The sequence below is a fragment of the Cyprinus carpio genome, chromosome B16 (genome assembly GCF_018340385.1).
Source record: "Cyprinus carpio isolate SPL01 chromosome B16, ASM1834038v1, whole genome shotgun sequence".
NCBI classification, from domain to species: Eukaryota; Metazoa; Chordata; class Actinopteri; order Cypriniformes; family Cyprinidae; genus Cyprinus; species Cyprinus carpio.
Window position 1 is genome coordinate 22,232,657 of NC_056612.1, and position 23,581 is coordinate 22,256,237.

Genomic DNA, 23,581 nt, shown 5'->3' on the forward strand with positions numbered 1-23,581 from the left:
TTCAAACCTATATGACTTACTTTCTTCTGTGGAACACAAATGATGATAATTTGATGCATGTTGGAAACCAAAATGTTTTGGTTGCCTTTGAGTTCTGTTCTATAATGAGAGAATTTTCATTATATGGCAAACTATTCCTTTAAGCTACTCTCGAAACAGAGAATATTACAGTTAAATTAACTTTACTTTAACAATGGCACTTTCTCTGAGCATAAGGCTGAAATTGTAATCACCATGACTGAAAGGAAAAGGGCAAATGATTTATTAGAGAAGACCACGTGACTGCAGCATACAGATACAACATTCCCCACACTAGTCATGATAACCTAGAGTTCTTAATAATCTTAATGATCCTTTAAATTATGTTCAACACCGGCAAAGTGTGCATATCTTGTTTCTTATGTGATTATATGTTAAATTTTATTTGTGTATTAGCACAGAAGACCAAAGATTACTCTGGTTATGGTCAGTTGTAACGTGTGCAGGACTACGCTAAACCATTGATTTTGTTTTCCAAAAGTTTAAAGGTCATATTAGCATGTAAAATGTCCTGCTTGAACTTGTTTTAACCCTAGATATACCCAGACTGATAACTGTATTATGGAGATTTTTCTTGCATCGTGACATGCACGTGATATTTAATCGCTTACATCAGCAGTATAATCCACACGTGCAGAGCAGAAGGGTTCAACATCTGCAGCCGAGGGCCCTCTGAGAAACGAACAGTCCCAACAGGTTACTAACAAGCAAAATGATCTGCAGTGAAACCTTCTAGAACTATAGACACACCCAAATATTCTTTTATGGCCTGGTGGTCAGAGTAATTTAAAATTTCCCACAAATCTGACAAGGTTTCAGGGATTAAGCGCACCACACCTCTAACACCTATTAAAAACCCAGACTGTCAATTCTGGCAAATGACTGAATATTACTGACAGACATGTCACACCACAGCACAAATGAATGGATTAAACAACCCATTTATTTCCATGCTTGTCCATCAGCTTCATAGAAATGAGTGATTTTTGTATTTCAGGCTTCAGTGGTTTGTTCCAAGAGCGTGCCATTAACACCATAAAAGTCAGACTCCTTAAAGATGATTATTCTAAATATAGGACCCCTGTGACCATTATAGGCCAAAAGTTTCAGAACAAATGCTAATCAAACATAAACTAAGAAATCATGTCAAATAAAGAATTTAAATGGCACATTAATCCCAGTGACAGAGCAATCCCCTTACCATACTGCCGCACGTGGCATGGATTACCATATAAAGGCTGACACAAATAGACTAAACTGCAGCAGACAGATTATCCATCACAATGACAGGCTACCCGGCGGTGTGCAAGAGTCCTACTTCTAGTGACATTAATACTCTCTGTTGCATATGCGGAGCCGCTGGTACTTGTATTTGGCAATTATTACAGAAGACAAGACACAAGAGTTTAAGCAATATATATATTTTCCTCAAAATTAGTATCTAATAATGATGATATGATGGATTACATTCAGTTTTCAGCCCTTTAAGAATTTTTAATGAGAATTAAAAATGGCAAAAAAAAAATGTACAAGAAACAGAAAATCTCCCAAAATCCATCCAAGAACAAGAGAATCAGAAATTACATGTTCAAGAAATCACAAAAGATAACAAATGGAAAGTAAATGCCAGTTTATCCTCTACTCAGATCTATTCTCTTGTATTTGCAGGCCAGATTTGAAAAGACATGTAGTCCCCACCCGCATCCTACCAAAGCCCCTCCCCCCAACCAGGCCCCGCCCCTCTCTTGTGGTTTGCAGAGAGAGTAAAGTGCTGGTAGCTGATCCAGAGGTGTTCAGGAAACGCACACATGAACCACACGAAAACGCTATGAAGAAGAAAAAAAAAAAACGCAGCAAGCCCACCTAAAGAGTAAATAATCAAAAAAAAAAAATAACTGTACAAAAGTTTACAACATGGAAATTCTAAACAGTCATCTCAGAATATTACAACATATAAGTAAAATCATAACAAATCATCTCAGGTTAGATTTGGAACAATTAAAACAATTCATTAAATCAAACATTATGCCAAATATAACTATCCTGGAATCTAACATTAGGTTCTAAAAGCAAGATTAGATAATTACCTTGAGTCAATCACTGTAAACCTATTTTTAAATCTCAAATAAGTCTCCCATAAATGTGTAAAAGCAAAAAAATACTTTTGACTTAAGTGTATCTGTCAATGCAAATGAACTAAACAGTATGAGTGGGCTCTTTAGCCAGAGTTAGGTTAATTAAATATCCCTTTTCAATGTCAGTTTTGTTATTCTGACACAAACAAAATATGCCATCTTCACAGGTGATCAAGTATTCAGTACTGAGACAGTACAGTTCTCAAGCAGTATAGCTGTGATTCTTCCACCAGCTTGACTTGTGTAGAAGTAAAAAAAAAAACTTTTCGAATTACCCGCTTAGCAGCTTCTTTGGAAACAAGGTGGCTGTGTGACAGTCGCTTCCTCATAATGCTTTCTATTCCCGTTCATTGACTGTCAAGGCCTGACATGTGACTTCTCTAACAAAAAGACCCCAATGAGAGAGGGCGGGCCAACAGGATAGTGCGTCCTTCGCCTTAGTGACATGCAATTCCTGTGGGCTGCATGCTTGTGTGTATGTATGTATAGAGTTGAAATCAGGGCTGGAGAGATATGCCAACATAGTTTAGGGCATGTGGACTACAGACACAAGATGTCAGAAAATACTTCAGCTGGATTCATGGGAATGTCCAAAAGCTATTCGGACTGAGAGAATATAATTGACTGTCCTCAACTGAAACTGTGGGTCTAGTTTTGATCATAACTTCAGTCACATGATTAAAAATGCTCACTGAATGGTACCTGTGCACCTCTAAACAGAATACGTCATGTGATGTGCCATCAAATGAAGGCAGGTGTCTCAAAGTGAAGAAATCAGCCCAAGTCATAAATAGTTTCTCATTTCGAGGATCCTGAGGATAAATAAGAAGGCACTAAGGCAGTGACGACCTTGTCAGATAAAATTTCCAACAGACTACCTACACCACAGCATTATATACACGCATTTACAAGCTTAGTAGCATCTATCTGATATGTCATTTGCAATTACTAGAAACTGAGCAAAGTGAGAAACAGAAGACCTTCACCTGAACGCACACTTTCACGGTTTGTTAGTGGTTGGTTGTTCAAAGCACTAAATGCAGTTCCTTATTTAAAACCTAGTTATAATGCACCACACGGTTTCACCTGAGGGAGTGTTTGCCTAGGAACAGCCCGAAATCACATTACCCAACAATCTCTTCCTCCAGCGGATAGCAGCATTGCTCAGTAAGAATACGGTAGCTAAAAGGAAAAGGGGAAAAAAGAAGATGAAAGAGCACCATTGCCAAGAAATGCATTTATATGAAAGAGGTTAAGATGTATTATGAGAGAGACTTTAATGTGAAAGTAGAGCAAGCCGACAAGTAGTGTTCATTAACACACAGGAACAATTCCCATCAAACCTTTTGTTCATATGCACAGGGGCCTTTAATCGTTTTGGGAAGGTGTTATTGCCACAGGAACCTTTGCAAACCTGAATGAAAATTAGACAAAAATTATGGGATATGATCTGTTTGTGGTCAATATTCCTAAAAGTGACCCTCAGTCACTGCTGTCATCATCGTCGTCATCGTCTGAGATATTGTTGCTGGAAAACTCTGAACGGCTGTAGGAGTCTGAGCGGGCCGGGAGGGTGCCGCCCGTGGAGAGCTGCTTGTAACAGAACTCGCACACCCGCACCGGTTTGGACGACTGACTGGGTAGCAGGAACTTCTTCTCTGAACAAGGGCCGCACACGACAAAGCCGCATTTCCGGCAGTGGTGGCGGCGGTTGACGGGGTTGAATTTTATCTTCTGGCAGCGCATGCACACGGTCGCCTCAGAGTCGGGCACCCAGACGGCCGCGTGCTCACCGGTGGGAGATTTCCCGCTTTTTTCCAGTAGGTCCGAGACGCACTTGCTGATGTGGCTCATCCACTCAGACTTCTCCGTAGCTGTGGCAGCGTAGACGGCGAAGGATTTGGTGGGTGTTTTAATGAGCCAGCCGTTGCGCAGGTCGCCCTCGTCCTCTACCGTGTCTATGGTGACGCTCTCCAGAGGGATGATGTGCTGCTTATTGTACTTCTTCTTCTGGATGACAATGTTGCCGTAAACCAGGATGTCATTGAAGAGGAAGAACTGCCGGGCTTTGGGCCTTTTGCGGCACAGCTTTGTGAGAACGCCCTCTCCGATCAGCACTCGACCTGGGATGGCCAGAGGTTGACCTGCTGTGCCAAAGCATGCTTCCACGACTCCGATGCGCTTAGAGTTGGCCTCACTGTTCGCCAAGCGGTCCACCATCTTTCACACGCCTGAGAAAGAGAAGGAGAAAAATAAGAGGTTACGACTGGAGCAGGAACAGAAACCGAATATCATTGCTCAGACAATATCAGCACACATATAGAGATCATACCACACTGACTTAAGGAAGGAACACTTCTTTGCCAATTCTTTGTGGCCTTTAAATAGTTCCCAGTATCTAGTTAATTTTGAAGCAACAGCTACTTAGGCCTATATAAAAGCAAATGCCTTTGTTTTATACACACAAAGAGGTCTGGAAGTCATACACTGCTAGTGTAAAAGCTTCTGTTTTGCATTTTATCATTTTTAATTTTCTATATTCAATGCCTCCAAGAAAATCATCCCAAGCCAAATGCTATTTCATTAGAAGAACATTTTATTAAAATGTAAGTATTATTAATGCATGTAACTGATTAACCACTGATATCATTATTAAACTTAAAGCAAAATAATGTGTCCAACCATTTTGTTTAAGGGTGCACGATAAATATCGGCTGATAATTATCGTGCACCCCTAATTTTGTTCCATGTTACTGACCATATTGGTTCTATATTACTTAGTTGACAAACACTTGAAGCAAACATAACGCTTATTTAAAACACCATTTAAGTTTGGGATAAGCAATTTATTTTTATTTCATTTATTTGACAAAATAACACCTTGATTCAGCAAGGATGCATTAAATTGATCAAAAGTGACAAAGACATTAATAATATTACAAAATATTTCTATTTCAAACAAATGATTCAAAGAATCCTGCAAAAATGCATCACAGTTCCAAAAAAAGTATTCAGCAGCACAGCTATTTTCAAAATTGATAATAATAATTTTAAAAATCTGCATATTAGAATGATTCCTTAAGGATCACGCTGAAGACAAGTACTGATGCTGAAAATTATGTAATAATTTAAAATTTTATATATAATTATATTTATAATATTTAATATACAATATAATATATAAAAAAATATGTACAAACACACATCCAGGACAGTATATTCATTTTTTTCTGTGGTAACAAGGATTGTGAAATGTTTCTGGCGAAAATGTACAAAGTATTGTGAGAAGAATATTTTTGTGACTAATAGTGACTAATATAGGATTACTATAAAGAGTGGTCTCATACATCAGCAGAAAGACAAGTCTGTTCAAAGGAAAAAATGAGTGTTCCTGCAGAACAATATTCATCATTGTGGGCTACTTTTTTTTTTTTTTTTTTTTTTTTTTTTTGAAATAGCCTTCAATCTGTAGATTGTTTGACGGAGAGGATGGGTCAAGATGTATAATGACATGCTTTCACAATAAAATTATAAATATAAAAGTATTTTTTTCCAGTTTATCACAGGAAATCAACAGATCATCAAAATTCGTTGCAGCTCTAACAGTAATCTTCCAATCAAACTGCATTTTTGATCACCACATTATCACGGAGTATCTTCTTTTCACAGGGCTGGAGAGAAACAGAGCTACATGACCTTTTCAAGACAGGACAACAGGATCTGATCATTCTCATATTACATCCCGTCTGCCCGACTCTTCAGTCGCATCTGTGCAAGTCTAAGAAATGAGCTGCACAAAATATAAATAAACAACCTGTGGCAGCAAATGACAAACACATCTCATAATGCTACTGATTCATTTAATAAGCAGGTTCTAAAATCTTGCAAGTGTGTAATACTGCAGTGTCACCCTTGTTTATTCAGCTTGCCTTTCGACGTAAACAAATGACATAATCCAGAGTTTACCAGGCTGCTTCAGATGGTAGAGCAGATCATGAAGAACACACACTGGTTTAGTCTCATGCAAAAGCTACTTTTCACATCTTTGGTATCAACTCATTTCCTCTTTGTAAATTAGAAATTATCAAACACAATCTCAGTGTCATGCCAGCTGGGTTTCTAAGATACAGAGTGTTTGAAAAAAGAGAAATCTGAGGTCTGTAGACGCCTAAAGGTAAAAAAGTTATAATGTGAAGCTTGGTGAACTCACAAGTCACTTGAAGATGTAGAGGATTAAGAGACCAGAAACAATTCTGGGCATATATCCATGATGCCATGTATAAGGTAAACCCCAGTTCTGTCATGACTATCATATTGTAATCCGATGACTAGAGACACCAAACGAGCCCCTTCACCAAGAGAGGAATGCCATGACATTTAATACATCCTACACGTTGACCTCAATGTTGAAAAAGCAAGCTTGCCCATGTACAACTTCAAACTTCTTACACAAACCACATATTTATCTAATGCAATCTCCTCCAATCGCACCACCGCCTGAGCAGGAAACTTCATCACACAACTAATCTTCCTCAACTAGAGTTAATACTACTAACAGACTATGGATAATTCACTCATAAATGAAAGGTGTGTCTGGTTCCAAACCTGTATGACTTCTTTCTTCAAAAGATGCTACACAAAAGTGTTTTTGTGTCCATGCATACTTAATGGGGTCCAAAACAACATTGGGTTTTAATTGTAAGATCAAAAATTAATAAAAGAATTCTACAAAATACCACAGAAGTATTTTGTGCTTTACAGTATCAAGGAACATGAAATAAGTAAACGATGACAGAATGATATTTTTTGGGTGAACTATTCCTTTAATGTCAGCAAATTTAAAATGCTACAGTGACACCATATCAGACAATATCCCGCCAAGTGCCAAAAAGAAGAGTCACTTGAACTCAATGCATGGGTCTCAAGACACATTTTCAAAGGTTGTGTCTTAAAGTGTCTTTAAACACATCGCTTGTGGTGGAATGCCCAAATAACAGAACAAGACATGACACAGCAGCCAAAGACATTTGTCTGAAAAGTTATTTAAAGAAGATGAATTTTCTGAGAGGGTTTTAACACAACTCACTAATCGACTAGTCAGCTGTAGGACAACTAATGAAGCATTAACCTTTTGTGCTTTTATTTTCAACACCCACAGGGCACAGAGCGGTTGGTATCTGGGAAACAACAGCAGAATGTTTGGTTAATGACATCAAACCAAAAAGGAAAGGACAAAAATGTGAACAATTTTACACAGTCTTTCACGTGTACACTCAGAGAAGCTCAGCAATCATTTTGAAGTAACACGATGGGCAGTAGAAAAGCTCTGTGTATCTGAAACTCAGTGAAAGGACACCATGGCCTCCTACACAGAAGCACTTTCCTGACTCACTTCCTCCTTCTTATAAAAAATGAAAACTGATGCAAGGGTATTCTATTCCACACATGCTGTGGGCAATACTACATGTTCAGAATAGCTAAACATGTTCCATTTTAGTTAGCATTAAGTTATACAGTAAAAACCAGTGGTGCTTTGAGTATTAGAAGCATTGTGCTACATGTTTCTGCAGTATTATCAACATTAACCTATCTACAGTCAGTACTGTACAACAATGCAACAGACAAATACAAAGTCTAGACTAGGGCTGCACAATTAATCGAAGGCGATTTTCATGCACATCTAGTCAGTAAAGCTGGTTCTGTGATTAGTAGTAAATCTCCATCAACTGTTTTCAGGTGGAGCAACATTTACTACACAGAGCCATAATTCTCTGACAAGCTATGCCCGAAAAAAAAAAATAACCCGGCGGATATAATCATACGATTATGAAATCAAAGAAATTGTTCATGATAATACATCTGTTTGCGTAGCTTCTCAGTGAACTATGGCTCTGTGTAGTGTAAATGCTGCTCCATCTGAAAGCACGTACAAAAAAATACAACATTTAATAACATGTTTTTACTCCAGACTCACTTCATTATGTCAGCTGAGTGTTCAAAATAAATACTTCCGTGAGATGATGTGGCTTCTTACAAAGAATAAGGCACGCAATGTATTTCATAATATTCTAAGCAGTGATAAAGGCTATGTCGATTAGCATTGCATTGCAGATGTACTTTATAATAATGAAAATTATAATAATAATAACTCAGATAAACCATATATTGCCCTAGATATGTGTGTATATTAGATGCGTTGAATCAATGAAAGCATTTAAATCAGTTTATTCAGCAACCTTTATAGGGATTTCCTGGGTTTCTTCTGTGAGGCGTATTTGGGGTTTCTGTGCGAGAGTGCACTCTGGCCTTCGGATGGAGATTTACTACTGATCACAGAACTGTGCTTCACTGAAAGATATGCATGACAATCGCAGCTTCTGCCTAATTTCAATTTCAATATATTGTGTAGCCCTAGTCTAGACAGAATCAGCCACAATGTCATGGCAATACAACATGAAAGCAAGAATTTTTGCCCACAAATGCAAACAAAAATGCACCTTAATCATAACCATACTCATAAAATGTAAATATTGTAGACAAAACCCTAAAACCTTTCACTTTCTCTGTTGAGAATATGCCGTTTTGTGTTCAGTGGTTTTAAAGGGGATAGTCCTTTACTCATGCCTTTGTTGTTCCAAACCTGTATAAATTTCTTCTGCAAAGAAACACAAAAGAAGATATCTTAACTCGTGCACTTCGAACAACACTGTCCCCATTGACTTTCATGCTATGTACATGAAAAAAAAAAAACTCCTTTCAGAGGTTTCCCTAATACAGCTAGTGGTTTAAAACTGAGAAGCACACAGTGCCTAAATAGCTGCCTTGTAAAAGATTCGCTCTCGTGTTGCTGAGTGACAAAAAGGTCAGTGATGAGCACTTAGCAACTCTTAGCAATGACACACTTAGCAACTCAAGCTCATTTCTTTCAGGGATTTATGAGATAAAGCAGAAAAATTCTCCATCTTGATACAAAAAAAATAATTACAAATCAGAAATGGGAGGATCAGAAAAACAGCAAAAGATGATGCATATCACTCACACTGTGAAATCACTAGATGAATGATATACCAGATGTTTGAGACTCTAAGCTCTAAGCAAGCATGATTTTTCTTGATATCCAACACTCTACATAACATCAAGTTTAAAGGAAAAAACATACAAGAGTTGTAAAGACAGTCAGATGAGGTCAGGCTGTGTTATTAATATTAATACTTAATTTGAATGCATCGCTACAAAACTGTAGTTGCAGATATCAATAAATACAAACAAACATGCTTGGAAGTGCATATTACTCACTGTAGTCCCTCAAAGCACAACAGATAAAGAGCCATATTTCTTGCCTGCTTCACTAGATTGCTCAAACGCTAATTTCCTTTGCTGAAGCGTATGGGTCTAGCTATTAAGTCCCTGACCAAATTTGCTTAGATGGGCTGCTGGCAATGACTAAGTGTATCTGATCTGGAAAAGGGGCCTAGAAGGCCTGCACTGGACACACTGGCCATGCAGAGAGATGTCATCCTAATTCTGCCAGCCTTCATGACAAAGGCTGATGGATGGGTGCCTGTCTCCATAATTAGACTCTCTCCGGCATGACTCACTACAGCATTAGCCACAGCATCTATTTCACCAGTTCTCAAAACCTCCAAAGGCTCTTTTATCATGCAACAGGCAGGAACCAAAGAGAATCTTTTATCAAGGGATGTTGCAATATATAAAATGATAAATTACGTAATATAAAATTAGGCACCGTAGGCAATGTTACAAATCATGATTGTAATGTGCTTCTATCTGGCCATTAAGTTTACTAATTCACTAAAATACACTTTTTTTCTCCCCAGAAACTGATTACATGTAAATTGTTTTCGAGTTTGATTTCTTTTATAAAAATAAATTTTTATACTTGTGCAGCTGAAATGGTTGAAATATCAGATTGCCTTACATGTACATGCACATATGTACTGTAGTTATATATTACATTACGTGTGTTTGTTTCGGGATGTTAATATTTTATTAATGTAAGATTTTAAAAGAAATATCTTATGCATACTGTCTGCAAATGCAAGTCTGCATTTCTTTGATCAGAAATACAGTAACAGTGATATTGTGAAACATTACTACAAGTTATAATAACTGTTTCCTATTTTAAAACGTATTTCTGTGATAGCAAAGCTGAATTTTCATCAGCCATTACTCCAGTCATCTTGGCACTTTTGGACACTTATATGGGACATCAGAGACAGCTGCAGGTGGGAGAGAAGCAGCAGGTGCAGACCAGACCTCTCTTTCTCTGCAGAACGCTAACACATTGCAGGTCTAACAGCCAGCACCTGGCCCTCCAGAAGCCAAGCAACTTGATAGTCCATCTGCCGGAGGAGAGCAGGAGCTGTCAGACACGTCAATCAACAGCAAACACAATGCACAAATGGTCATAATAGGAATTAACTGCTTTCTTTGATGCAGAATTATGTGATTGTGAGAGGTGTAAGTCAGTACTGACTGAGTCAGTTTAGTGGCAAATCACAATGATATGAAATATGAGCTCAATGTATCATGAGAGTGAAGCAGCTTGGTATGACCTCAGTCTCAAGCCTCCTCAACTTGTGTCAGGAAAGTGACATAAGGTGGGAAAGAGATGGGAGAAGCCGTGAAAGACGATTAAAGATTAACAGCTCAGAGATGAGAAGAAAACTGAAGGCTCAGACTACACCATCTAATTAATGACGTGCTTAGTTTCCATGTTTATTCAAGCACGTCTGGAGCATACTAATAACAATGAAAGTATGCTGTAAAACAGTCTAATACCTTGCATACTAAATAGAGATGCACTGAAAACCATCAGCATACCGGCTATGCTAAAGTTAGGCTATATGTTGAAAGTTTTTATACAAACACAGTTCGCCTCTGATCTTTCCAGACTGTTCACACTGAAAGTGAAAACGCTGCATCATGCAACATGTCAATTTTTATGCCAGTGTTTAATATAAAGATGTACAAAGCTGAATTTGCAACCAGTGACATTTCACTGTGAGTGGAGTTATCAAGCACAGCAAATAAAAACTAAGTGATTGAAATTATGTAATGCTTTATTGCATCACCTGGTATAGAGAGCAACTTTTACAGTATATCTAAGACAAAGAAAGAGCCCAAGAAAGTCACCAAGTCTCAACAAAACCTGCATATTATGTGCTTAATAAATCTGGAATTTATAGCAGGGCTATAGAAACCATATGTCCCCAAGTCCAAAGCGCATTAAAAAGAAAATCCACTACAAGAAGCACAAAACCTGACCCCTTGAGAAATGAAAAGCAGTAAAATGGTCCTTAAAAGTATTATTTCCAAAACAACCTTACTGCCAAAATAAGGATGTTTTAAATTGAGAAAACCAAAGAATCCCTTTTAAACCACAATGTCTGCTGTCAGCTTTTTAAAAAGTATTTGTTATTGTATAGACAGCCATCTCATGGGAATCATCAAATCAAATGATTTAATGATCACATAAAGGGCAGTTCACAAGACCAGACACATTGTATGCTGCAAATACCTCCCAGTAATGATATTCTCATAAGAAGGAAAAGAATGAAAAAAACCTGAAAGAAAGAAAGAAAGAAAGAAAGAAGGAAAGAAAGAAGGAAAGAAAGAAAGAAAGAAAGAAAGAAAGAAAGAAAGAAAGAAAGAAAGAAAGAAAGAAGCTTTTCTTCATACAAAATGGCAAATATTTCACTGCACACTCAAGACTTGTATGACAACATTCCAAAGAGGACTGAAGCTAGTGCTGCACACTTTAAGGATAAAAACAAATTGTGATTTCTCTGATAAAAATTGCAGTTTAAAAATGTGATTTAAAATACTCCAGGTTTGCTGTGCTTGTTTAGGTCTGCACAATTCAGCCTAACATTTTGTTAAATCTGCAATTATTTTTATTATGTTTATTATCATTACTAAATAAAAATATAAGAAAATGAGAAATACTAGTCTACTATTGTAACATTTCAAACGTGTTTTTTAGAAAAAAATTCTTATTTTATATTAGCACATCTGTAAAAATTACGATACTAACATTTATGGTTGTTTGCTGCACAACAAAGTTTTAGTCTACTGTTTTAAATTAAAACATAGAGATGAAAAATATATTTCTGTCATAATTTCTTTCAAGTTAAACTTTTATTTTGGTGGGTTGAAGTGAAGACCTTTTTTAAGAATTTCAGCCCTCTATTTAAAGTAATCAACCAAAATTTGTCAAATTCCATGACATTACACATTAAACAGTAAATTCTCAATGGCCAGATTCTGTGATTGTCAATGTTTTCGGCATCATTTCCAAACTGCACTCAGCTGCAAAGATGGAGTTTGTGAGAAGCATTTATTGTGAATCGAGACACTCCGAGTAAAAGCAGCTCACGTTTAAGAACACAGTGCCACACTTCACTCTAAAACAAGCAGCACATATTTCGTTAAAAAGCAGTCTTTTCGATTTACCAATCTCACTGAGCCATATCACAGTTCCAGTTTTATTTCAATTAATCGTGCAGTCCTAACTGAAGCTATTCAATATTATGTCCTTGAAGTGGAAAGGGTAAAACATACTGACCCCTACTGCAGTTTACATTTTTGTGATAAAATCGTTTTTTTTTATTATTCTGAGAAGTCAGCACTGTAAAAGAGAAGTAGGTGATGACTTGTAAGCTTGCATGACTGCACTTCTGGATTTGTCCTAGAGCAAGATAACACAACAAATCTGTCAAAAGTACCTGTAACCAGCAGTTTTGTACAGTAAATGTCTGACCTTAATGCAGCCAATAAACCATTCAGGGCAAATTAACACAGTTTACTGATGGCAGCACAGTGCCTTCCGGTAAATCAAGATTAAGGAAGTACAGCAGAACTATTCTCAGCAACACCATAGGATATTTTTAACCGTTAAACCTTAACTACATTCAGATCTTTTGGTTTCTCCATCAACTCAAGACAAAACAAGATCTTCAAAGTGAACACTTTTTAAACTTCTCAAACATTTCAGCCCACAAAACTTGATTTTGTGACTACCAATCTAACCATACATCCTGTCACATCAGTATGCATAAATAAGCCACAGGTAACAGATCAGATAAGATCATAATTTGTAAGGTCTTGCGCTTCACAACTATGAGTAAAATATGCATTTAAAAACATTTTGCCTTCTGCAGTAGTATAGGTTAAAAAACAAATTCTCATGCTAACAATGTCAAAACATCATCCAGCATCATTAAAACCACTCAGCACGGTCTGTAAATGAAATCAGTGACTTTGCCTTAAATTGACAGAAACGTCAGTGTGTCCGTCTGTTAATCTGAATGAAATCTTTTATTTTAAACCCTACAGAACATAAAGCATGTGCTGCTTAGTGTTATAACTCAAGCAAACCTGCATGGTAATAAGCCACAGATTATCTCTGAGTAAAAACATGTTCAGACTACTAAAGGGTAAAGTTCACAGCCTTGTGCGCCTTACACAAGGTTTACTGAAGTGTTTTGGAATCTAGCCCAACTTGCACTGTGTGCTCAAAAGACATCTCAATATGCTGTCCAGTGTCCATCACTATTTCCAAGTACTAGGTTGAAGACGTAAGCCAATTTTCTAATAATCACAGCTGGATCTGTTCTCTGGATTAAACAACAGAAAATTTTTGTGTCTGTTTAAGGTTGTTTTGATGGCATGGCAAGGGGAGGGGATATTTAGGCATCTCTTGATTCAATTTAATTGTGACCTGGGAGTCACAATTTGATTCCACATTCTTCACTGGCTGATAAATAGTTGATACTGACAATAAAGTGGGGGGCAAAAGCCAATTATTAATTATCAGTCACTGAACCAATATATTAAATGTGCAGTTCATGTACAAAAAATAAGAAATTTGTGCAACCAAAAATTCCTATATATGAAAATAACAAGAAAAACAAAGACAACTGCATTATTTTTAACTATTAAAAAAGGGACTGTGCCCCTGGCACTTCACAGACTGAAAAGAAAATATGCACTCTTTCAATCACCTATGGCAAGTTATAATATAAAGACAATAAATGCACCCATTGTGCTATTTTTATCAGTGTTGTTCAAATAATTTTACATCAAACCAAAATGTTTAATTAGTTTCAAATTCCAGAATTGTTTACAAAAATATGATGCAAAAGTGATTCAGCTTCAATGATGTATGACCCTCCATAGACAGCAAAGCAACTGAAATGTTCCCAGGTCCAGAAACGTAGTAAACTCATCGGTAAAACAGTCCGTGTGACATCAGTGGCTCAACTTCAGTTTTGCAATGCTACGAGAATCCTTTTTTTTTTTTTTTTTTCGTAAAGAAAACAAAATAATTTACTCAACATTCTTCTCCCCGAGTTACGTATTCCGCCATTTTGGAGAGTACCCAAGAATTGCTGGACATATCAGCGTTGTTTACGTTCGGCGGAGAAAGCACACACATGAACGTAATTTGCGTAATAAGCGTTGTTTACGCTTAGGGGAAAGCCTGTGTATCCAGTGTAATGCTCTCTAAAATGGCGGAAGATGTAACTCCGGGGAGAAGAATGGTTGAGTAAATTATGTTATTTTTGTTTTCTTTGCGCCAAAAAAAAAAGTATTCTCGTAGCATCGCAAAACTGAAGTTGAGCCACTGATGTATTTACTGCGTTTCTGCACCTGGGAACATTTCAGTTGTGTTGCTTTCTATGAAGGGTCAGATAGCTCTCAGATTTCATCAAAAATATCTTCATTTGTGTGTCCAAGATGAACGAAGGTCTTACGGGTTTGGAACGACATTAGGGTGAGTAATTAAATACATAATTTTGGGGTGAACTAACCCTTTAAAACCATTGGTCTCAAACTCAATTCCTGGAGGGCCACAGCTCTGCACAGTTTAGCACCAACCCTAATCAAACACACCTGATCCAGCTAATCAAAGTCTTCACGATTACTATAAGCTTCCAAGCAGGTGTGATTTGGAGCTGGTTGGAGCTAAACTCTGCAGAGCTGTGGCCCTCCAGGAATTGAGTTTGAGACCACTGCTTTAAACTGTGAACAGCTTTTAAGACAAGAGGGATTCAAACAGGTCATTCAAGGACCTCTTAAGAGGACATTATCTTTGGTGAATAACTGCATATAACAAAACAAAAATCACTGACTAGCTTTTTCCCTCATTACACTGGACAACATTTCAGTTTGACCCTGCTGTCTGTCTTGCTGACACTGCTTGGCCATATGTCTATACCCATCATTACAGACATGAGGAAGAAAAGCACAATTTCAACAGCCTCTACTTCGACAACTAAAGCAGAGTTCAGACTGCACGATTTTAGCCCCGATTTTTGGCCTCACACGACAGGTTTTGGGGAAATCGCAAACAAATGCCTGAAATCGCAGGCAAATATGTGCTCGTTCGCCGACGCCCGTGAGATATTTGGCATGCTAAATATCTGGACCTGACGGTGATTCAAAATCCTGCTGTGTGAAAAGTGTTCTGACTGAAAACTACATCAGCGATGACCGACAGCCAATGAGAGAGCAAGATACAGAGCAGCGGGGAGTACGGGGAGGAGTTATAGACCACAATATCAGAAAGCATCGCTTCGTTTCAGAAAAAGGCTTCTTCTCAGTCTATTTGGGCCCAAAAAATGGAAGAAAAAATTAGTAGAAATTTGGCAGGAGGCACCCCTTTTTTAATAATAAATCCCAGTCTCACGTGAGAACTCCGGTCTTGCACACGTTGATATCGCATTGTTTCCCTTGTCACATCTCGCGTGTGTTTGGTTGTGATATGTAGTTTGCGTGCCAGACAGAGTTGTCTGCGATTCTTCCTATTGTAAAGTCATGCAGTGTGAAACCTTCTGTCGCCGATCCATCGTTGCAGTGTGAACACACAGCCAGCGACTGAAATGCTGGCCAAGATAGTCATGCAGCGTGAAAAGAACAGTGACCCGACTACTTTGAAAATTGTGCAGTCTGAACTCGGCTTAAGACAGACTTGCATGAGCACAGACTTCTTGGATGTAATATGAAAATCATATTATTACATATTATTATTACTACATAAGATTCATTTTAAAGCATTATTATTGTTGACTTAAAGGGTTAGTTCACCCAAATATTAAAATTATGTCATTAATTACTCACCCTCATGTCGTTCCCAACCCGTAAGAACTCCGTTCATCTTCGGAAAACACAGTTTAAGATATTTTAGATTTAGTCCGAGAGCTTTCTGTCCCTCCATTTAAAATGTATGTACCGGTATACTGTCCACATCCAGAAAGGTAATAAAAACATCATCAAAGTAGTCCCATGTGACATCAGAGGGTCTGTTAGAATTTGTTGAAGCATCGAAAATACATTTTGGTCCAAAAATTAAAAAAAATTACGACTTTATTCAGCATTTTCTTCTCTTCCGGGTCTGTTGTGAGCGCGTTCACAGCACTGCAGTGACGCCGCTGACGTATGACGCAGCTGACATGTTATCTTTGCACCAGAGAACACGTCAGCAGCGTCGTACATCAACAGTCACAGCAGTCGCGTTCACAACAGACCGGAAGAGAAGACAAAATCCTGAATAAAGTTGTAATTTTTGTTATTTTTGGACCAAAATGTAGATTTTTTTCGATGCTTCAACAAATTCTAACAGACCCTCTGATTTCACATGGACTACTTTGATGATGTTTTGATTACCTTTCTGGACGTGGACAGTATACCGTACATACATTTTCCATGGAGGGACAGAAAGCTCTCGCGAACTGACTAAATCTAAAATATCTTAAACTGTGTTCCGAAGATGAACGGGGGTCTTACGGGTTTGGAACGACATGAGGGTGAGTCATTAATGACATAATTTTAATATTTGGGTGACTAACCCCTTTAAGCTCTTCAAGAGACAGATAGCACAATTAAGATGTTTGCTTAAAATAATAATTGCAAAAATCACAGCAAACATGCTGAGATCAAGGGCCAGAGTAATGACTAGAATGCAGAAAACAAAATCAACTCAAAGTCTAACAGAATCGAGCTGCTCTTGACCGTGTCCATTAATAAATATATAATTTTTCTGAAGAAAGAAAGACATATTTTTACTTTATTAGGGAAAATGAGACCAAATTGTATTCAATGTGAGCATCAAGTAAAGAAGTGGAAGTATTAAGCAAAGCTCAAGATGGTTATTTTGAACCACGTAACTTACTTTTCATGTCTGGTTGGACAGTAGCACTAAAGTTAAGACATACAGCTAAATGAAGGAATGCACCATGACAACATCTGTTTCCTTCATTCTGAAAACATACACGTTCAGCAAATGCTCTGCGATAGGCAAAGTTTTTGTTTTGTTTTGTTTTTTTGATACTGATATTCTCTCTCACTATTTCTACTCATTTTGTTTTGGTTCTTCAGTGTCAGGTGGCCTACCAATAAATATATCTCTAGAGAACAGCATCAACAACACCACTGTATTCAATCGTAAACATCACGTGTTAACAAGTGAAAACGGTTAATATACATATTAAAACTATTAATTTGAAAACATATGGATAAGTAATCATAATTAACAAGTAACACATTTAAAAAGAATAATTAAAACATTCATAACACAATGTTTATTATTTATGCAGTCCACTTGATATTTCTGCACTCTGAAACGCAGAAATGAACATTTTTAGAATAGATTCTCCTTTGCTGCATATTCAGGTGTCATAATACTAAAAACGTTTGAAAATATTTTTTTTCTTAGTACTGACCATACATAAACGCAGCATTGAATGTATACACACAGAGAGAGAGAGAGGAAAAGAGAGAAGAGAAAAGAGAGAGATGTCGCAATATTGTATCATTTACTGTCTTGCCAAGAAAGCAATTTCAATTGAATTTGAATTGAGAGACAGAGAGAATCAGGTCTCTACTTTCAAGAACTGTGCACAAAGTCCCACAGTCCAAAAAGGTCATAGGAAACAGACAAAGAGCCAATTTACAAGAGGAGTCACATTTCAAAATAACATCCGATGAATGACAGCACTCATCTCACAAATAAAAACGCTCACCTGGCTTTGGGTTGTCTAGTGCCCTTTTTTAGAAGTGCAGGTGTGAATCAAACAGCCATATGAATGCAGAATCAGAGTGAAACTGTGATGATCGAATATATGAACCATTTCTGAAGACCTCATCTTAAATAATTATAAAATTAATGCTAAGTGTAAGGTCATTAAAAAAAAAACCATTCATAAATAGTAGTTTATATGTATCTTTATGTAGTTTGTAGGGGAAGCAAAAGTATCAGACTAAGACTGCTTGTCCTTAATTCATGGTTTTACAGCAACTAAATAAAAGTTTCAGAATGCCTCTACTGCTAAAAATATTGGTTTGGAGCCATGTGTTTATTTCATTTCATCCTGATCATGCACAGTTTTGCATGCTGTGTTATATATTACTCATGGCATGTCAATTCTAGTATTTCCTAACCACCCACAACTTGTAACTAGTGAACTGACGTGACCTTAAATCTAAAGCAGTTGCAAATATCCTCGTTGACAATTGATTTGAGAGAAGAAAATCTGCTACTCCTCGATTTTCCCATCATTATATGACTGATACCATGCTGTGTAGCAAGGAGCAGGTTGTGGGTGAGTTGCACTAACTGTATGTAGTTTCGATGAGTCACCGAGCACTGGCTGGTCACACAGGCGAAGTTGATAGTAAAAGTTTCTGATGTTTTGTCAGGTCAAAAACGCCAAACCAGACTGATTAAGGTAACGTTACTTGTGTCATATAGCTCTAACTTAAAACTTTTTTGGCTTTGTTGGTTTTGACACTGACACAACCTGGACTTAAAGCGTAACGTTAGTACGTTCACAGAGCTTGCACAATAAACTTGGTACTGGCTGGCATAAAACGAGTTATGAATTAAAAGAACATATATAAAGAACAAACTACATATGTTCCTGTTGTGAAGTGTGGTTTTTACATTTCATCGTTGACAAAGTTTTTCTCACACGTTAGCATGCTACAAGCTAACAAGGCGCTTGGGACTGTCCCATAGCGCACTAATACGTTAGTTCCTTGACGTCTTCCTACAGCTTTCAAACCTTTACCTGACTGAAACACATTTCCACTTACACTAATGTAGCAAAATAATAACGCGGAACCCACGATAAACACGTAGTAGTTAAAACAATTACAACACAAACTTAGCTCTGACAGGCTGCGAAATGGACACCAGCGCTGTGGTACGTTTTCTAACCCCACACAGGCACGCGCGCACTATACCGATCGACGGTCTGTAGACGCGAAGCCACAATCTCTGGTAAATTTTCCAACGTGCAAAATACTATCATTCAAAATTCAAAAAAAAAAGCGTCCGATGGAAGTTCTTTTGCCACTTTCCCGGGACAGCCAAACTCGGAAAACTGCACTTTCATAGGCTGAGGGCAAGGAGCAGGGAATGTAAGCGTCACTGGCGTGACTCTGGCGTCGGGTTGGTGTGGGAGTAGGGCAGGGACCTACTCTGGATATAACACTGGATCTTGTATTTATCGTTAGACAAGTGTTTCATACGAAGTTAGGGCTTGCCTTTCGCTTTTCCCCTTCTCGTTGGAAACAATGCACTTGCCTGTTTCTTGGAAAAAACAACAGATTTAAAAACCGCCTTTAAATTCTGCCTGATGAGTCATCAGAGTTAAATCACCTTGTGTGTGGTGGTTATTCAACAGGTTTAATACCCCGATTGAGTAGTTTAAAGGGTTTAGAGTAGTTTTATAAAGACATAAGTTTTCGATTTACTGGGTTGTGATGTCAATGATTTAGGTTTGCAGACCAACACAAATGACCTTTGTCTTATCTCAGTTAAATTGACGCATAGTTATGATGGACTATGCATAACACAATCAGTGGGTATAATTCCGGCACGTCAAATATTTCTTTGTTTTCGGAATTATCTTTGTAGAGGATAGGTTGATGAATATCACATTATCAAACTCTGAGAGCAGTAACCTTTCACCTTTGGCGCTTCAGCATAATTTAAATGATACACACTGACATATAAAGACCCATCCTATACCCGTAATCAATATGAGCCTCTTACTAGCTGGTGCCATATTGCGGTCTTATTTAGTTTTTTTTTGTTTAAAAAAAAAAAGACCAGCGAAAAAAGGCAATAAGTGTTGTATAAACATATTATATCGTGTGGCCTTCAGGTAAGTACTCTAGTAAATACTAAAGGGGGTCACCTCTGACTCACCTTCTCGGGCGCGCGGTTCTATCATCTCTAGCATTGGACTGGGGCTGCGCTGTTTTTCGTATTGCGGTTCGCGAGCTGAGATCAAACATAGAATGTGTCCTAAGAGTTGAGCCAACCCACAGCGTATGTTTGTTCCTGGTTGTGTAAAGGAAGTCCCCATATAGGTGATTCAGCACATGTATTGGCCCTTTTGTGCTCATAAATAACTGTATTTCTTGTTTCTGCAGAGAATAGCCCTTGTCATCTAAACATGATACCCATGCACCACCACTAAAACTAAAACTAAAACTGTAAATGTTTTCTAATTACAAATGGATGGCGATTTGTTTAACTTCAAAATAATAAATCAAAATAACAAAACAAAAACAAGAAAATCAAAATTAATAATAAAAATAAAAAAAAAATAAATAAAATTTAAATTTATTATTAACATTAATAATATATTAATTATATTTTAACACATATAAATTTAATACATATAAATATGCTTAATGCATATGCTCATGTAAATTGCTTTTATTCTTACGTTCTGGTTAGAAATTGTGAGACGAATATGTTAACTGTATAACTCTCTGCTGCCCCCAGGTGCCTGTATGTGCACACACACACACACACACACCCACACACACACACACACACACAGTATTCAGACAACTGCAAAAAAAAAACAAATCAAGGGGTATTTTAGCTTTGACTTGTTCGTTGCATTGTTTCGCATATCAATGATATTGACACAATTGCTTGTTGGCAGAGCATGTTGCAGCGTGCTCCACTATCCACTTATAACGGAGGGCCACGCACTGGTTGATTACTCGTGATTGGTCATTTTATAGCTTATTTAATGATTATGCCTGTGTATTAATTGTCGAGGGAAAAGTAAACAATAGCCACTGGGGAATCCAGTGACTGCAGCAGCGCACGTCAGAACTGGCATCACTCCTCGCGCTCAAGGCTGCTTCGTGCACACGCGTAATGTCAGAGCAGGCAGACACACAGAGCTTGTGTAGTAGGCATTTCCCCATTCCGCCAAATGCATAACTAGTGCAAAGTTAAGTCAATGGGTTTGCTTATAACACTGTTCATATATATACATTTTGGCCAGAATATTTCGGACTTCGTACATAAAATTTTCTCAGATGTGCTGGAAGGCGCCGAGAAGTTGGAGATAATGGATTTTCATTTTAAGGTACGTTCACATCAGTTGTACCGCATTACAATTAGATGATATATGCACTATCCACAATGTATATAGTAGCCTAATTGGTACCTCAAAACGGGTTTGCTTTAGCCTTTTGATTCTAATATTTTTATTTTCTGAGACATTTCCCAGTATATTTTGTGAGCGTTTTTGTGTCATTTCGCTAAATTATTGGCTTTTCCATTTGAAAACGTGGTTTTAAAGTAAAGTTATTGAAAGATTTTAAACATTCTCACAGGTAAATGTTTAAATTAACTGCATAAAAATTGTGTGTGATAGCTTTAAAAATCCCTGAAAAGTTAACATGCTTAAAATATTTATTTATTTTATGGAATTGTGCTTTAATATTGGTTAGTTATAGTGGTACAGGGTTGATGGATCTGATCCTTAACATAGGTGCTACTACAGTCGTCGTTCTAATAAAATGTACTCTAATTTTGTTTTTTAAATCTAGACTGAAAAAATACAATATAGTTTGTTTGGTTTCAGTCACAATGTGCATTGTTGCTAATGCACTTTTTTGCGATTTGCCCAAAATGCCAATTAATGCACTGATTGTGTTTGGTGTCAGTATTTCGTGCTTGATATCTTTGGGTCCAAATATTAAGGCACCATTTTCGTAGAATATCCTTTCCTGAAAAAGTGTGACCATTACTCACAAAGTCATATTCCTATTAATATCATTCTTGGCGGAGTGAATTTCTCAGTTTGGACAGACCACCATGCGCAGGTTGCCGTTGCCTTGCCTCCGAGTCAAAACGGAGAAATACCACATGTTGCTACTGACAGGAATTTTACAGCGCAGCTGAACAAGGATGCAAGAGGAGCTCGCAAAACTGCAGTGTGTGTGCTGTACCAACGACCAGTAAGATATTCATGGTGGTCCTTCATCTGATATCACTGATACGTGCTATACTCTTCGGAAACCGTCCTGACATTAGCGGTGGTCGTTTGGAACTAAACACTTCCACACTCCACAGGGTTATTTAAAAGCCTCACTGGCTGTGGCAGACCTGGCTGTGGGAATTATCTTTTGTGGTTGCACGCGTCTCCGTTTTTTACGCAGAAGTACTCTCTCAATGATCTACAATTCATGCCAGAGTGGACAGCGCGCAATTCCCAAAGCACACCTCTCCACCACCGTGCAATTTCATCGGACCTGTGTTTGGCGGGAATGCACTTTAGTTTCCATTACAAACAATTTTCCTCCTAGACCATTGAAAGGAGCATTGCCGTCTGAGGCCACTGCACAAGGAATCCAGTCATTAACTAAAAAAAGAACAAGCATACTAATAGTCTTTTCCTGGAATGGGCAAGTTTTTCTCCTGACCCCTCACTCTGGCCGTTATTACGCCATTGGGTTTTCAGCGATGAAATCGCGCTGGAGTACAATCCTTTGCAGCCGCATGTGCAATTACGCGCTTGGAAGCGCAGAATTCCCTTTCCCAAGCTTGGACATTCTCTTACTCTTCCCTGCCTTTGACTTTACGCTGCTCGGATCGGTACTATTGTCATCAATTCAATAAAAAACATATCCCTCACCACGATCCGCCAGCATTCAAAAAGACGAAAACATCTCGCAGAGACCGAGAGTCAAACTTGCTCAACGAAACCAACCTATCTCTGACATCAAGGGCTGCCAAAGACACATAGGCACACATCTGACGTTGGCTTTCACTGCTTCTTTCACTCCCATCGCCGTGTTTGTGGTGGAAATGTGCTGGGAAACGAATGGTGCAATTTTGCGTTTTTTGCCTTTTGGATTTTGACCTTCGAACAGCGCTGCTCCCTCCCCCCCTTCGTAATTATCATTTTAATCTAGGGCGGTCCTTTAGATCCATCAGAATTCGTTCGCGCCTAGAAATGTTTGCGCTTTTGTGTTCGTGTGTTGTGTGATCAATACATTGCTCTCTCATATCCCGCTCAATTGAAACACTGCGCGGTATTAAATAGCCCGAACAAGACGGTATT

At 37.9% G+C, this 23,581-nt stretch overlaps 1 protein-coding gene and 1 pseudogene across 1 annotated transcript; one reads left to right on the plus strand and one right to left on the minus strand.

Moving 5' to 3' along the window:
- Positions 1-1,444: 1,444 nt before the first annotated feature.
- LOC109105915 (pleckstrin homology domain containing, family F (with FYVE domain) member 2) lies at positions 1,445-19,592 on the minus strand. Its single transcript, XM_019119201.2, has 2 exons — positions 19,443-19,592; positions 1,445-4,405 (listed from the first exon to the last, which is right to left on the minus strand). The coding sequence occupies exon 2, from the start codon at positions 4,392-4,394 to the stop codon at positions 3,657-3,659; it is 738 nt and encodes a 245-aa protein (XP_018974746.1). The 5' UTR covers positions 4,395-4,405; positions 19,443-19,592; the 3' UTR covers positions 1,445-3,656.
- LOC122139924 lies at positions 18,772-23,432 on the plus strand (annotated as a pseudogene).
- Positions 23,433-23,581: the final 149 nt, after the last annotated feature.

Coding starts and splice junctions, on each gene's coding strand:
- LOC109105915 (XM_019119201.2), bottom strand. CDS start 4,394: ATGGTGGACCGCTTGGCGAACAGTGAGGCCAACTCTAAGCGCATCGGA.